The sequence below is a fragment of the Mesocricetus auratus genome, unplaced genomic scaffold (assembly GCF_017639785.1).
Source record: "Mesocricetus auratus isolate SY011 unplaced genomic scaffold, BCM_Maur_2.0 Super-Scaffold_100676, whole genome shotgun sequence".
Classification (NCBI taxonomy): domain Eukaryota; kingdom Metazoa; phylum Chordata; class Mammalia; order Rodentia; family Cricetidae; genus Mesocricetus; species Mesocricetus auratus.
In genome coordinates, this window is record NW_024429266.1 from 173,107,050 (window position 1) to 173,122,301 (window position 15,252).

The window sequence follows — 15,252 nt, forward strand, 5'->3', positions numbered from 1 at the left end:
TCAATATGACGGAGCTACAGACACTCTTGCTTGCTTCCCCAGAGTCTGCAGATTGTCTAGAGCCAAGCTTCTCCATGAAGTGCTATGCCAAAGCTGGGGTTCTTGCTTCCTGACAAGGCATTGTGTGGGGGTGCACAGCAAATGGAAGTTCATTCTGGAATCAGAACCCACATGCCCTGACTGTGGAGGGCACACAAATAGATGTTGCCTGCCTTAAATTTCAATCCATCCCTCTAACTCACCTTCAAGACCTGGCTAGAGGAAGCCTCACCCAAGTCAGACCACAGTCAAGTTTTTATGCATAAACAAATTCCACTGTCCCTCTACAAATCCTCTGGGCCCTCCTGTCAATCACCTACGCCAGGTACCCCTCTATGACTACTAACTACATTGTAGTTCTTAATGACATTTTTTAAAATGATGTATTTATTATGCATACAGTGTTCTGCCTACATGCATGCCTGCAGGCCAGAAGAGGGCACTAGATCTCATTATAGATGGTTGTGAGCCACCACGTTGTTACTGGGAATTGAACTCAGGACTTCTGGAAGGCCAGGCGGTGGTGGGAATGCCTTTAATCCCAGCACTCGAGAGGCAGAGGCAGATGGATCTCTGTGAGTTCAAGACCAGCCTGGACAGCCTCCAAAGCCACAGAGAAACTCTGTCTCAAAAAACCAAATAAGTAAATAAAAGGACTCTGAAAGAACAACCAGTGCTCTTAACTTCTGAGTCATCTCTCCAGCCCTTAAAGATTATTTTTTAAAAAAGAACTTATATTACTCAGTTATGAGAAAAAAGGAGAAACTCTTGTTGCAATTAGGAGGTAACATACAAATATGTAACAGTTGGGATATGTTTTAAGATATGCTGAAGGCAAGGACAATGTCAGACCCTGTCTGCATTATATCCCTTTAGCATATATACGTTTGATAAATGTTACCTCATGAAATAGACATGGGTAGATACTAACAATTAATAATGAAAGGTAACAGTTATAGCAGTACACCAGATAAAGGTCACTTAAAACTTAGGCATTATTTCTAGGGTTTCCTGTTCAAAACCCCCACACTGCAGCCAACTGGGGGGTAAAAGCAACTCTGGAAATCAAAAGCACAGAGGGGGCTATTGTTCAATAAACACAAGGGGGCGCCACTAACAAACAGGCAGACTCTGTTTACAAAGGCTTCTGAAGATGGCCCTGGCCATTGTGTTTGGAGGGAGGTTTATGTGTTTAGGTTTCTCTGTAATATACCCATAACCCTGGACAGAACACAGGAGGCCCTCTCACCAGGTGACTCTGGCCAGACACTGTCACAGCCCATGCTGGGATTGTCCTCCTTATCCACTCATTGCCCTGTACAGGACCTGAATTATGGGGATTTGTTCTAATGATGCTGGCTAAGCCAGTGACATGGGGCCCAGACAGGATGGAGCCTTTGTGGTCTGGGATTTAGAGAGTGTCTTAGAGTTTGGCATAGATCTTAAAAGATGAGCAGGAAGGAAACACTGAGGAAGCTGATGGTAAGCATGCCCTTTCTTCTGTCCTACCCCTGGAACACACCCTGACTGCCAGTGTCCCCTCTGTTGGTCAAGTACTCTCATGGCTAGCAGTGTAAAGATAATCTCTCAGTCAGTTAACTATCACCATTTCTCTTGTCTGCTGACCTGATCCCCAAACCTTCCATGCATCCCTACCACCCAACAGACAAAGTTGTGGGGTCCTTCAAAGACATTCAGATCTACTTCTCTCGCTACATCGGACTGCACCAACCTCTTACACCAAGTGGTCCACTGTCCCCAACCCTTCCAGGCTTCCCTGTGTCCCCCTCTCTTGGCAGGCCTGCTCACATCCCTCCTCCAGGTCTATTCTGACCCCAGGTTCCCTATGCTTCTCCCCTTAGCTCTGTCGCACCTAGGGAGTGCACCATGTCTATTAGTCTGTTATGCCATCTATCAGCTGGGTCTTTAAGCTCTCTGAGGACCCTTTCTCTCACAGTTTCCCTCTCCTGTGCCAGACAGGATAAAGAGCCAGCCCGTCACTACCTACAAAGACCTGTGGAGCAATGGGCTTTCCATCTGGAAAATACTTACTAATAGTAGATATCAAATCTTGAAACCTTTCCTTAGGAAAGAGTGGGTTTTCCAGTCCTCGGAAATACAGTTTTAAAACACCAGCGACTGAATTGATATCTCGCTCATTTTGGTCGTCCACAAGGGGGTCTTCACCTGTGTGGAGATAAAGTTTTAGGCCGGTGAGGAAAGAGAATCTATCTCAGATATTAGAAGATAATTTGTTCTCAGATGGAATAGGAAACGACCTGGCCAGCCTGGATGGGAGAAAAAGAGGATGGGATGAGCCCGAGAACCTATGACCCTCAGTCTCCGCATGTTTTAAATTTCCTATTAGAAAATGTTCAAATCCTCCGAAAAGGGGTAAGCATCCAATCATGAATGTCCAACGCCCTTTACTCGCCCCTCTCCTAAGTCTTCTCTTTATTATATACACCGTGGCTCAAAGATTTGAGAACTTTTGACATCATAACACATTCTTCTCAAGAATCAATTCTCAGATAACAATGATAACTTTATCTAACCCAAGAAAGAGACAATCCCTCCAAAAATAACATTGCACACAGCCCACATTCAAAGTCCACCCACTACGTCTGCCATGGAATTTTGTTCTCAACATAATAAGCACTATTTTGAGTTCCCACAATTCATTTGGTAGTTGGCAGTTGTTCCATTTGTTTGTTTGTTTGTTTGTTTATTTGAGACATGGTCTCCGTGTATCCCTGGATGGCTGGAACTTGGGACAATCCTGCTTTGGCTCCCAAATGCTGAGGTTTCAGGCATGTGCTGGGATGCCTGGCTTGATGGCTGCTGCTTTGGTTTTATAAGTATAAAATAAACTTCAATTTTTTTTTGAGTGCTAAGTTTGTATTTGATGATGTAGTCCTTTCCGTCTTGTAGAAGACAGAACTGCCTCATATTCTGGCTTTCTCTCATTTTCCTCATGACTCAATTCAGGGTGACTGCTTTGGACAAGAATACAGAGATACATATGCCACATGTACCCTGCTACTGGTGACACAGAACACTGGGTTAAGGTGGTAACCTTTTTTTCTTCTTTAAACATCACAAAAGTATTTCCTTTTATGTTTTGTTTTGTTTTGAGACAGGGTTTCTCTGTGTAGCCCTAGCTGACCTGGAACTAGTTCTGTAGACCAGGCTGGTCTCGAACTCACAAAGATCCACCTGCCTCTGCCTCCTGAGTGCTGGAATTAAAGGCATGCACCACTACTTCCCAGAGGTATTTCCGTTTTGTAACAAACAGGAAACCTGTGAAGTGAGATTAGAAGTCCTGGCACTTTAAGCCTGCCTATGAGTCGCTGTGGTCAGCATGACACACCCCCATGGAGTCAGTCTCCAGTGATAGCTCTTGTCTTGTTACCCTAGGAGCTCACTGCTTCAGTTAGCCTGGCTGGCCTGTGAGCTCCAGATAGCCACTTGTCTGGGTTCCCCAACACTGGGGATTCAGAAACCTGCTACTGCTCCTGGCTTCTGCATGGATGCTGGGCATCTGAACTCGGGCCCCCAAAACCAGATTTAAAGTTTCTCAGAGAGAAGGCTCATTTTTACCCTTTCCTTCCCATCTTACGCATCACCATTTTCTTTAGTCTGACTTGTCTGCTGTGTCTCCTTCTACAGCAGACACATGTACAGTCATCCCTACTCACAAGTTGCACATCCATGGGTTCAACAAAAGCTAATGAAAATATTTTAAAGAAAAGATTGCCTCTGGGGGCTAGGGAGATGGATCACTGGGTGGCTTGCTGCACAGCATGAGCTCCTGACTTTGATCTGTAGCATCCATATAAAAAGACAGATGTGGTAGTGTGTGTGACCCAGCACTGAGGAGAGGCAGATAGGAGAATCCGTACAACTCATAGGCCAGTCAGTTTAGGCAATCGCCACACTAAAGAGATTGCCTGCACTGAACTCATGCAAGCTTTTTTTTTGGGTCTCTCTTCCCTAAACAATTTAACCACCACTTATATGATGTTTCCATTGTGTTGAGCATCGTGAGTCATCTGCAGAGGATGGGTGGACGTGCCCGCTGTGGGGGGGGCAATAAGAATGCCACATTTCTGAAATGCACTTGAGCACTGCTGTATTGTCTTCTAGGGTGCTTCTTGAGCCAGCACTCTAAAGATGGGAACAGCTGTCTGTGTTCTTTACTGACCCTTACTTCTTACACAGAATGGCATTCACTCCTACATAACCTTGTTCCTTAGCTTCAACAACAAATCCTGGAAATCTCTCCACATTACTTCCCAGAAGTCTTCTCTCTTTCTCATGGTGGTGAAGAACCATGTCACACAGGGAGACCACACTTCATTCACTTGGCCTCTTACAGGTCTACACTGAACTTAACTTTTAAAGTATAATTGTTTATTTAGTTATCTGTATGTCTATAACAGGGCACACACCCTGAGGTCAGAGGACACCTTGCAGAAGTCGATTCTCTCTTCCATAAGGGACCCAGCAGTCAAACTTAGAAACAAGTGCCTTTCTCTATTGAGCCATGTCACCAGCCCCACATTTGACTTCTTTCAGTCTTTTGCTGTGATAAACACAGCCATGGTGAATGCCCTGCATGTGTGCATTTGTATCTGTGAGGGCAGGTCTCCCTTATGTTCCTGAAAATGGGCACAGTTTCTCACCTATATTCAAAGCCCTCTCTCATTGGGGGTCGCATCTTTGTACTCCTGCTAGTGACATCCTCTTGAGGAAGCTGTCTTCTCCAGCTCTGCCCATGGCAGTCTTTTGAATTTTGTTAGTCGGATGGGGAAATAGGGCATTCAGAGGAGTGGCTCTCTGCAGTGGAACTGGGGCTGCTAAACTGGTAACAACTGGGAATTTTCCAGGGGAAGGTGAAAGGAAGCAGAGAGTTACATGGGGAGAGGAACCTAAACCTTAATTAGTGACTAATGTGGAAAGGCCCAGCCGATTGTGGGCGATGTGACCCCTGGTAGGTGGTCCTGGGTTGAATAAGAAATCAGGCTGAGCCAGGAGGACTCAGCAGGATTTCCATCTCCAGGTTCCTGCCCTGACTTCTCCCAGTGATGGAGTGTGACCTGAGAGCAGTAAGCCAAAATAAACCCTTTCCTCCTCAAGTTGCTTTTGGTTATAGTACTTTATCATAGCAATAAAAACCCTAACTAAGATAACAGGGTATGGGAAGCCCAGGCTCATGATAATCTACCTGAGACTGTCTCAAAACACAATGAAAGACAGGCTGGAGACACAACTTAGTTGATAAAGTTCTTGCCATATATAATAAGGACTTGAGTTTGATCCCCTAAATCCATCTGTGTAAAAAATAAAGTAAAAAAAGTACAAACAAAAATACAAAAAAACAAACAACAAAATCAACCAAACAAACAAACCAAAAACTGGTTGAGCTCTGGGCCAGTGAGAGATACCTTGACTCAAAAAACACAGCGGCAGCACCTGTGGGAGGACACCTTTGACCTCCACAAACAGTATGCGTTGCACATTCAAACACCACAGACACACACACATTCACAAGTGCATATGTATACCTATATATACACGTACACTCACACAATCATGTAACCACACACAGTTCATGGAAAGTCAGGCATGATAACTCACACCTGTAATCTCAGCAGTTGGAAAGTAGAGACAGGAGTATCAGCAAGAGTTTAAGGGTAGTCTAGACACTATTCCCAAAAATAAAATAAAGCAATAAAACATATCAAACACTAAAATGGGTAGGGCCAGAAGCTTTGGAATTTTAGAATTTTGGTGTCTTGGGGTAAGTTCAAATATCTACATAAAAATTCACCTGAATTGCACACACAGCCTGATGGTAATCTGACAAGGTATCATTTGTGTAGCTGCATCTGTCTCTTGAAGTATGGAGCTTTCCAGTAGTGTGTTACTTCAACACTCAAATGTTTGGATGTAGAACATGGGATTAGGAATGCTCAGCACGCAATAAAAGGGAAAGGGGGAAGAACTGGATGCTTAGAAGAAAACTTTAAAAAAATATCTTGGGGTTTGCCAATTTCTGTGATGTAAACACTCCCAATATGGCTGATTTCCAGGGACCATCACAGTGTTATAGAATACAAAGTTAAGAAGAGTATGAGCATACAGCTCTTGAAAGCCACTGGGCCAAGAGCCCCTGTGAACTACTGGCTCTGAGGCCTATGCTACCCCTGGCTTTTCCTTCCCACAAGCTTGAGATGGCCAGTCCACACTCACCTCTCTCAAAGGAATTCTTGATGTCATTGACTTCAACCTGAGACCCTGGAACTCTGAATATCCCCTGCTGCTGGAGTCCTACAAAAGAAATAACAAACAAGCAAACAGCAAGTGTAAATAACACGAGCCTAGAGTTCACCTGGCTATTGGATGTTTGGTGATTCTCTCCCATGCTTACCTCTTTCTCCTTCCATCTTTTATAGTAAGCATTCCTGGTGACAAGCTCCTAGCTGAAACCCCAAATGGGCCTTGACAATGGACTACAGCTGGACCAAATACTCAGACACATGCAGAGTCTCATGTCTGTGAACTTACTCCTGGGTCTAAAGGAAGATGCTATCAACTTTTCCTTCCCTCTCCCACTTGGGTAACTTCTTGCCTTAAGAAAATCTAAACTTCCAAGTACATCCTGGCCTGATTGGGGAAGTCAGAAAGTTCGAGGCATATCTCAGTGGCAAAGTGCTTTGTCTTGTGGACACTAGGCCCTGGGTTAGGTCCCCAGCACCAAAAATGATTAAATACAATAAGCTGGTTGGCTGGGCAGAATTGCTCATATTATAATCCCAGTATTTTCAAGGCTGAAATTGAGGCAGGAGGATTTTGCAGAGTTCAAGGTCAGCCGGGGCTACAGATGAAAGAGTGGGGACTCAATAGAGCCACACTATCCCCCCCAAAGAAAAACAAAACAAAAAAATTAGTTTCCATGAGACAATAGCAAAGTGGAACCCTTGACACCTTGTAGCTCTGAGGACCTAACACAATTGCAGAAATCAAAGGATCTGCCTCTTTCAAATGAAAATTATTATAGACACTGGGTACCTTTTCCTGTCTCAGTAGTTTTGGGTAGAACAATTCTTCATGCTACAGTTTCTTGTTTCCCTTAAAAGTAAGGGTTTGGTGGACATTTAGCATGGACATGCTATGTGCTTTGGTTGTTTTTTGTCCAGCCTTTTCCACTAGATGGCCAGGGGCTGACACAACAGCTTCTAAAACATCTTCATGTGTCATGTTCACTGTTAAATAAGGTATGCACCTGGATATTTGTGACGTGATGTGCCCAAGCTGACCTCCAACTTACTAGGTAGCCTAGGTCAGCCTCCAATTCTTGGTGACCCAATGCTGAGATGACAGGCATATACAACCATGAGTGTAGCTTGCTTAGCATTTCTACTACCCACAGTCTTCTCTCACTCTTCTGGGCCATTATCCCCAACCACCATACTGCCCTTCCTTCCACCTACCACTCCCCATCCTCCCCACCCCAGTTGCATGGCCGCTTTCCTTGGGGCTCTTCCCACTCTTTAGTCAAAGCCTGGCCCCAAAGTCACTATCTACCCTCCTTTTAATTAGTTTCATGGCGGTGTCACTATGAGAAATTATATTACAGTCTACTATATTCATGAGCTACTATATTTAGTGACTCAACTAACAGTTACATCTGTACTACACGTGTAGATTACTGTTTTACTATTCCCCAAACAATATGATTATTTCCATAGCATTTACATAGGATTTCATCCTATCTGTCTCTCTAGTGGATTACTGTCTATGGGAAGATTACATGGGTGATGTGTAAAAACCACAGCATTTACACAATGAATCTTGGAGTCTGCTGATCTGGAGGTCTGCAGTGATCCTAGATCTAATCCCTAGAGAAGCTAACGGGCGTCTACAATTCTTCTCCTGCTGTTGACTTCCTTGTTCTTCTGAGAATGTAGCCCTGCAGGAGTAATATGGTGATTGCCTCTATTGCTCCTGAATTCTTCACAGCCAAAAGTGAGCCTGTTACAGTTTGAGGTGACTGAGTAGTTAAACATGACCCCATTCCCTTTGTGGAGCTTACAGCCTATCAACCCGAGTGACTCTGAGTGAAGACAGAGCTGGAGTAGTCCTTCTGTCCATGCTATAGCTGCTCCCCCATGAACTGAAGTTCTGGGTCCCCCAAACAACCTTCTTTCTTTCACCCTGGGCACAGACATGCAGACTCCATGTCTTAGCTCTGAGTAACAGCCAGAGCTGGAGCAGAGCAAGGACAGGAAGTCTTTCAAGATGACTGAGAATATCACTTTCTCCCAGAAAAGTCCAGCACCTATTCCACAGTGAACTGAACACTTTGAGCTGAGATGGCGCTTACCATATAAATTGATGAAGCGGATACAGCTCTCCACTACAAGTGGTATAGCTTGTCCTGAATCCTTAAGAAAGAAAACAATGTGAGTTTTATCAGGTTTGGCATCCAACCATAGGCAAAAGACATCGCAAACATGATAACCCAGTCAAGCCAGGAGATTAGTACCACGTGATTAGTAGGAAAACAAGCAAGGAACTGCTAACTCTAGACTCCAGGAATAGTTAACAGCCTTCGGTTAAGTGCAGAAGAAGGCATAGCTAGGATGAATTCAAAGAAATGCTCTCTCTTCTTACCCAGCTGGCAAGGAACTGGGCTGAGCTTGATAGGCACACTGGGGGCAGGAGAGGTGGAAGCCAGTGTGTGGAGGTGGCTGGAGTCTGACCTTCAAGGATGACCTGCCTTCTCCCAACCCCACTTTGCCCAAACTCAGCATCTTTCCCCAGGACTTGGGGATGAAGAGATGGGATCAATGCCTCTCCCTATTACTGAGGTATCTCATGTCAGAACACATTGTGGGCGAAGAAGGTCTGGCCCTTACAAGCCCTGTGAGGTTCTAAGAAGGGAATGAATCTTATTCATAATGTCTCAATTTAAATACTCCGGTAAATATTTTGCTTAACAATAAGCATGGTACATGGGGACTTCTAAAAAATGCTAATATCAGACATTGGCCATCTGGTGACTAGTCTCAATTAAAAGGGCCGAATAGAATGTAATTTAAATAGTTGTACCTGGGATGGGAAAGGACATTCAATCATACTTTTCTAGATTAGTCTACAGTTCCTAGTGGTTGGGCAAGGGTCAATTTTCTTTCAGGATTCTGAAACTGGGTGACCTGTTGTTACTTCAGGTCATGTCATGAGTACCATTTACAAGACAAAACAAACCTTTCTTTTTAAGGCCATATTAAACCACTAGCCTCCCCAGAAGGCTAGTAACTTGGTGGGCTCTTGGGTTTGCCACACCCCCCACCTGCTGATGGAGAGGATAGGAAACAGGCCCACCAAGCAACAGGGAACAAGGACCCTGCTCGAGAAGGCATTGGATCTACTAGTTGCATGGGGCTTGTGGGCCTAGCTAGTAAATACCTGGTTCCTGGTTCGAGCATTTCTTCTTCCTCTGATAACAAAAAAAGAAACAGGCAGCAAAGCAGGAGAAAAAGAAAAGATTATGCAGGAGTAAGATCAGTTAGAGTGTGCAGATCCTTCAGAGTCCGTGAATGCCAAAACGCAATGGCAGCCAGCAATGGTCCTGGGGCATTTGCCCAATAGCCTGCCCATGGGGAGGGGCCTCAGCCTTGGGGCCTCCTAGGACTTCTGGAGCAGTCCCCAGCCAGCCTTCCAATAGGCTGCCTAGCCTCTTTCCCAGATATCAGTGATGGAAGGGCCTCTTTCATTCCTTGTTAATATGTAGGAAATGTGTATCAACAGCATTCCTGGATCTGTGTCTAGTTGCTCTTAAACATCAGGGATTCACCAGTGAGCAAGAGTACACTGAAGATCTACAAGGTTAGCCCATCTGCTCACAGAAGGGATCCTTCATGAATATTATAAGCTGCTCCTAGAATTAATCTCTGGAATCCTCATTCTTGGACAGATGCTCTACTTCACAAGATCTCCTTAGACAGGATCCCAGCAGGTAGTAACAGATTCCAGACTCTAAACATACCCAACACCTTGATAATCTTCTCTGTGTGGAAGCGTGGCTCTGCTCCCTTCCCAACCTCTTACTGTCACCCTGGCACTGAGACCCTCTAGGAACATAGAAGCTGGGAAAGATGATGATGAGGGAAAGAGTAAGTTGGAACAACTTTGTGACCTTGAGGGTGCACTGAAATTTTGTCCCCATGTTGAGAGAGCCTGCCTGATTTTTCTGATCACGTGGGCAGTGACTCAAGAGTCTAAGTGGTAACTGAGTCTCATTCTCACCCAAGTTCAGTGAAGAAGCCAAGATGACTAAGAGAAATGTGCCTCCCTGGGGCACAAAATGCCCAATCTGCCATCTCAACGATTGGGATCTGAGTTGCTATGATGTCAGTTAAGCCCACATGGATTCTTGAGCTCAGCAATAGCCTGGTCCAAGGAACTCTTGAGATGGCGTCCTAAAATTATTAACAGGCTTAAACAATGCCAGGAGTGTTCTAGATACATACATGGAGTAGCTCACTCTATGCTCTCCTAAACTCACAGGGCAGAAGATTGCTCTCATTTTATAATAATATAAATGGAGTCTCCTTAAGTTTGAGAGGAGAAAAACACCAAGTTTTTGGTTTCTTTATAAGAAGAGTCAGGGAGGTTCCTAAGTCTCAATCCACAAATACTTCTTTATAATAAACTTGGAGCTTCTCTCTTTGTCCTGCTGAGGCATCATAATCACAGCAACATAGTGGGATTGTTTGACCAAAAATCCTTTCCTAGGCCTGGATTTTCAAAGCTGGGGACTCTGTTGTAGATTCAGACATGTGAGAATTGGCATAGACTTCAGTTCTACTCTTGGCAGCTGAAGGAGTAACTACAGATGCTGTCTTTCATTCTCTGGACTCTGGAATCCTTTAGAATAAGTCTGTGTCATACAGAACTAATGTCCTCATGCTTGCATGACATGCTTTGTAATTATCATGTCATTACCTCAGCCCTGTGGAGGTTTTAATTCTGGTGGACCAAAGTATCCATTCTAACAAGAAGTTCTGGCACCAATGATAAAGGCTATGCAACAGGTTCTAACGAAGATTAGCCAAAATACCATTGGGGGCTTGGTGATGTAGCAGAATAGTAAGAAGGCTTCCCAAAGTAAGCACCTGAAGAGGCAAACAAACACTCATGGAGTTGAACAAGGTCTAAAGTGTTTGTCAGGTGTACAGTCAAGTTGCTTTATAGTCACACGAGGAAGATACTCAGTTCCCACTTTCAAATAGTGTCAAATGAGGGCCAGTTTCTTCCATGTATGCTAACTGATCTCCCGTTTCCCAAGATCAGAGAGACTCAGGGGGTCCCCATCTCAGATCTCATTGCATCTTTCACTCCTTCGGGGACTCTTGTCCTGCTCCTCCCTCATCCCTCCCCATCCTTCCAAGTCCCTGGCAAGGCCACCTGGGCCCCAGCTCACAGCTCTTCTTGCTCTGAATTGCAACAGCATGCTCCTGTAGGACTTCCCATGTGCCCCGCCCCCTGCACTCTTGGCCCCATGCTAGGCTCTGTAAAGATGGAACATGATCAGCCAGCTCCTTTGCAGCTCAGCTGGGACAAGGGTGAGTGAGAAGGAAGTACAGGAGAAGACAGAGGGGTGATGAAGAAACGAGGCACTCTTTGACATAGCCCCTGCCTGCCATGACCTACTGAGTGGCTCTCAACGAGTCACACAGTTCCTGAGGGACCTCTGACTTGGGGCCTTCAGTCCTATGAAGCATCCTAAGGCATCCCCCACTGTCCTTGCTTGGGGGAAATTGCTCTTTCTCTATCTCTAGCTCTTTTGTTTTGTTCTGAGGATTCAGTCTATAGAGGTGTCCTTTGACCTAGGATGGTCCTGCCTACCTGACCTATCCCCGAGGCTGGTCATCTGCATGTCTGTAGCCCTTCCCTGTACTCCAGGTCTGGTAGGAGCCTGCCAGAAGATAGAGAGCTGGACCATGGGACAGCCAAAACCATTACTGATGCCACAAGACTCTATCCTTCCCATGACCTATGCCAATCCTCTTTTCTGCAGGAATTGTCCTCATTGGCTGGTGGTGGGCTTTCAAATAACTGCTGAAGACCTCCCCTTCTCTTTCCACAAGAACACATCTTGATTCTAGCACCATCTTTGCCTTGTTCAGTTTGATTCTGGATGTCTTGATTTTATACACACTGGAGGTGGGGGACAGGAAAAATTAGCTTACTTAGCTAAAACACTTAAATTTTTAACTTAAGCTCAACGTCAAGGGTTAACCTGACATTTAGAAGGACTACTTCAACTCTACTCCCACATTTCAAGTCAACCACCAAAAGTCAAATTAAGTGGAAGGAACTCTTTTTTATGAAAACTCTGTGGCTTCCCATGCTAGTAGACACTTAGCTAACAAAGTGTAGTTGCCTTTATAGAAACCCACAAGGGCTATCTTTGTGCTGTTCTCAGTCTCCTATTGCAGGAGGAGGGGGTGAAGCTGAGTAATAGGATTTCCTCAACTGCCCTTCAGGAGTTAGGACGGCAGCTCCTGCATCAACGAGGTCAGCTGGCTGGGATCCCTGTGCTGATGGCCCACCACTTTTCTGCTTGAGTGATCAGATCCTGACCCATATGGCTGAGAATGATGAGTGGCCACTTAGGGGCCACTAGTCAAAAGCAGAATTCTCCAATGGAATAACTCACTGAAGCCAAGAATAGACTGCAGTGACAAGCTAGCTCTGTGGGACCTGACTATGAAGTTGACGGGGCTGTTAGCTGGAAGGGACAGGGAGAAGAGAGGCTGCCATTACTTTGGACTCATTCGCGGACTCCACGGCTCCCCAGCAAGTACCTTAATGAATGCTTCCATACTGCCGTTAAAGAGTTTATGGCTATACACTGAAAGAGGCCTAGGTCTCCTCATTTTCTGTGGTTTAGGGGGAAGACAGGGGGGCCTAGGGGAAAATGGAACAAAAGAAATCAAGAAAGCAACCAACATAAACATACCACTGGGAGAGATGTTCTTCAAACCCATAACTGGAGGAAAATACAAAACACAGGGGGGGATCCTGTGGCCCCCAACACACTGGTTTCCCATGTTCCACCTGAAGGCCTCTGGATGTTTTAGATCTTAGTTTACCCACAATGCCAAGCAGGAGCAACCCTCACAAAACACAAATGCATTCTACATTATGGGGGATGGGATGAATCCAAGAAGGCCCTGCAATGCCAATCTGAGGTTGGCATCCTGCAGACCAGATGGAGGGTGTGGCTCAGGAGAGGGAGGTGTCATCTGTAGCCCAAGAAAGCAAGAGACTTTCAAACATAACCAAGAGAGTTAATTTTCATAATTTTGGCTTAAGCCTTTCATCAATACCCAACTCCCAATGTACTGGGGGCACTGTCTTCCTAATGCCTCTTGGCATTTCAAAGACATATGACTCATGTTTATTGCATAGATCTGAGATCCAGACAGCTGGATGCCAGGAGGCAAGCCGCAGCTTCTTTAGGATCTGTAGGTGGTCTGGGATGCTATTATCCCACTCATCAAACAAGTACATTTTTGATTGGAGCACTGTCAAATCCATTATCACACTTAACCCAGTATCTTCCCATTACATATGGTTCTGTTTTACAGAAACTAGAGCCCAGAGAGATTACCAGTCAGACCCACCTCTATCCCCCTTCCTCTTCAAGTCCAGGTTTTGTTGTTTTTTAGAGGGGGTATTTTTGTTTCATTTTTTAATTTCAAGTCATAGGCATGGTACTGGGACATCTTGTCATTTTAAACTGAGACTCATTTGCCCCATCAGTCCTTGTCACAGAGGTCAAGTTGAAAGTATCTTGCTTTGCTTTCAGATCTCCATTCCCTGTGTTCTGCTGTTATCCACAGGGAGGGGAAACCTTATACCACCAGGAACAATGAAATGGCCACAGACACTAGACCCGTGTCCATAGTTGCTCGCCATGCATAAGCCTGGGTTGGCTTATTTGCTCATTTCACTACATACACTGGCCTGATTCAATGCTGCTGGCCTTTAGGGAAAAGTTAGGAGGAAGCACCCTTACCAAACAAAGCAGTTCATTCTCAAATGGTTTGATTCAAACTTTGGGAGCAACAGTACATACTGAGTCAGGCAGATAATGGTTATAAGGAGAAGCAAAGACTTGCCCCTTCCCCAAGTCTTGATTTATTTCTGTATATGGGCAAGAATCTTGTTTGTTTGTTTCTGAGACAGGGTCTCATGTAGTCCAGGGTGGCTTCTAACTTGTAATGTACCTGAGTTTGACCTCATACTCCTGATCCTCCTGCCTCGGGGCTGGGATTCCAGGCATGCACCTCCACACTGGGTTTTATGTGGTGCTAACAATTGAACTCAGGGCCTCATGCATGCTAAGCAAGCATTCTGTCAACTAAGGCACATCCCCAGCCCACAGGCAAGATTCCTATGGGCTGTGGAAGCAATCAAAATGAACAAGGGTTGCCCTGCCTCTCTCCCACGGGTTTATTGTACTCAGGTCCTTTAACAGTCCAGCCATGCAGGACACTTTAGCCAAGTCCTCCTGGATGGTTAAGTATTGAGCAAAGGCTGCAAACTCCAGGACATGCATGGGCAAAGACACAGTTGAGTCCAAATAGCATGCCACCCAGTCAAGAAAAAAACCAAAAGAACAGCACGACCAAAACTTTGAAGAGAAACAACAAGCAAGATTATCTTCAGCCCATCTTGGAGCTGTGTGAATTTGGTTAGCTAAGTCCATGTCATTTCCATTAAAAATATACTACATCTTTTTTGAGGATGTGTGAAAACAGGGAGGGGGAATCTCATACAGGGGATCTGCTTTTGAGTTTTCAAATGTAAAAGCCAAAAAAAAAAATATTGTAAAAAAATGTGACACAAAGCCATAGAATGAAATTTAGGGATTAAGGACAAGGAGGATAGCAATGTCGCCATTTGCTTTTGTAGTATTTTGGACTCCATGGCCATTGTTTTTAATCTTACATCGCATGTTTAACCTCCTCATGAGCTTGGGAGGCAAAGGAGCCCATGAGAGATTTTGTCCAAGGCCACACAAATAGGATCCATCAGGAGCTGGGAGTTGGTGAATGCAGTTCCCCCTACCAGAGGCTCCAGCATAAGTACAAAGGTGAGGGAGTGATCTTGTGGCCGGCCAGAGTGAGGATC

General features: G+C 45.0%; 1 protein-coding gene across 4 annotated transcripts in view; it reads right to left on the bottom strand.

Annotated features, from left to right (window-relative positions):
• Srgap3 (SLIT-ROBO Rho GTPase activating protein 3) overlaps positions 1-15,252 on the bottom strand; it is a 217,162-nt gene that overhangs the window by 22,329 nt on the left and 179,581 nt on the right. For 3 of the 4 annotated variants that reach the window (XM_005066160.4, XM_040738194.1, XM_040738195.1), the window contains 4 exons: positions 9,514-9,544; positions 8,429-8,489; positions 6,295-6,372; positions 2,092-2,226 (listed from right to left, as the gene is read on the bottom strand). In XM_005066160.4, the coding sequence (XP_005066217.1) occupies positions 2,092-2,226; positions 6,295-6,372; positions 8,429-8,489; positions 9,514-9,544 (305 nt within the window). Of the gene's footprint in view, positions 1-2,091; positions 2,227-6,294; positions 6,373-8,428; positions 8,490-9,513; positions 9,545-12,917; positions 13,021-15,252 lie in introns of all 4 variants that reach the window. The other variant, XM_005066159.4, reaches the window with a different exon arrangement.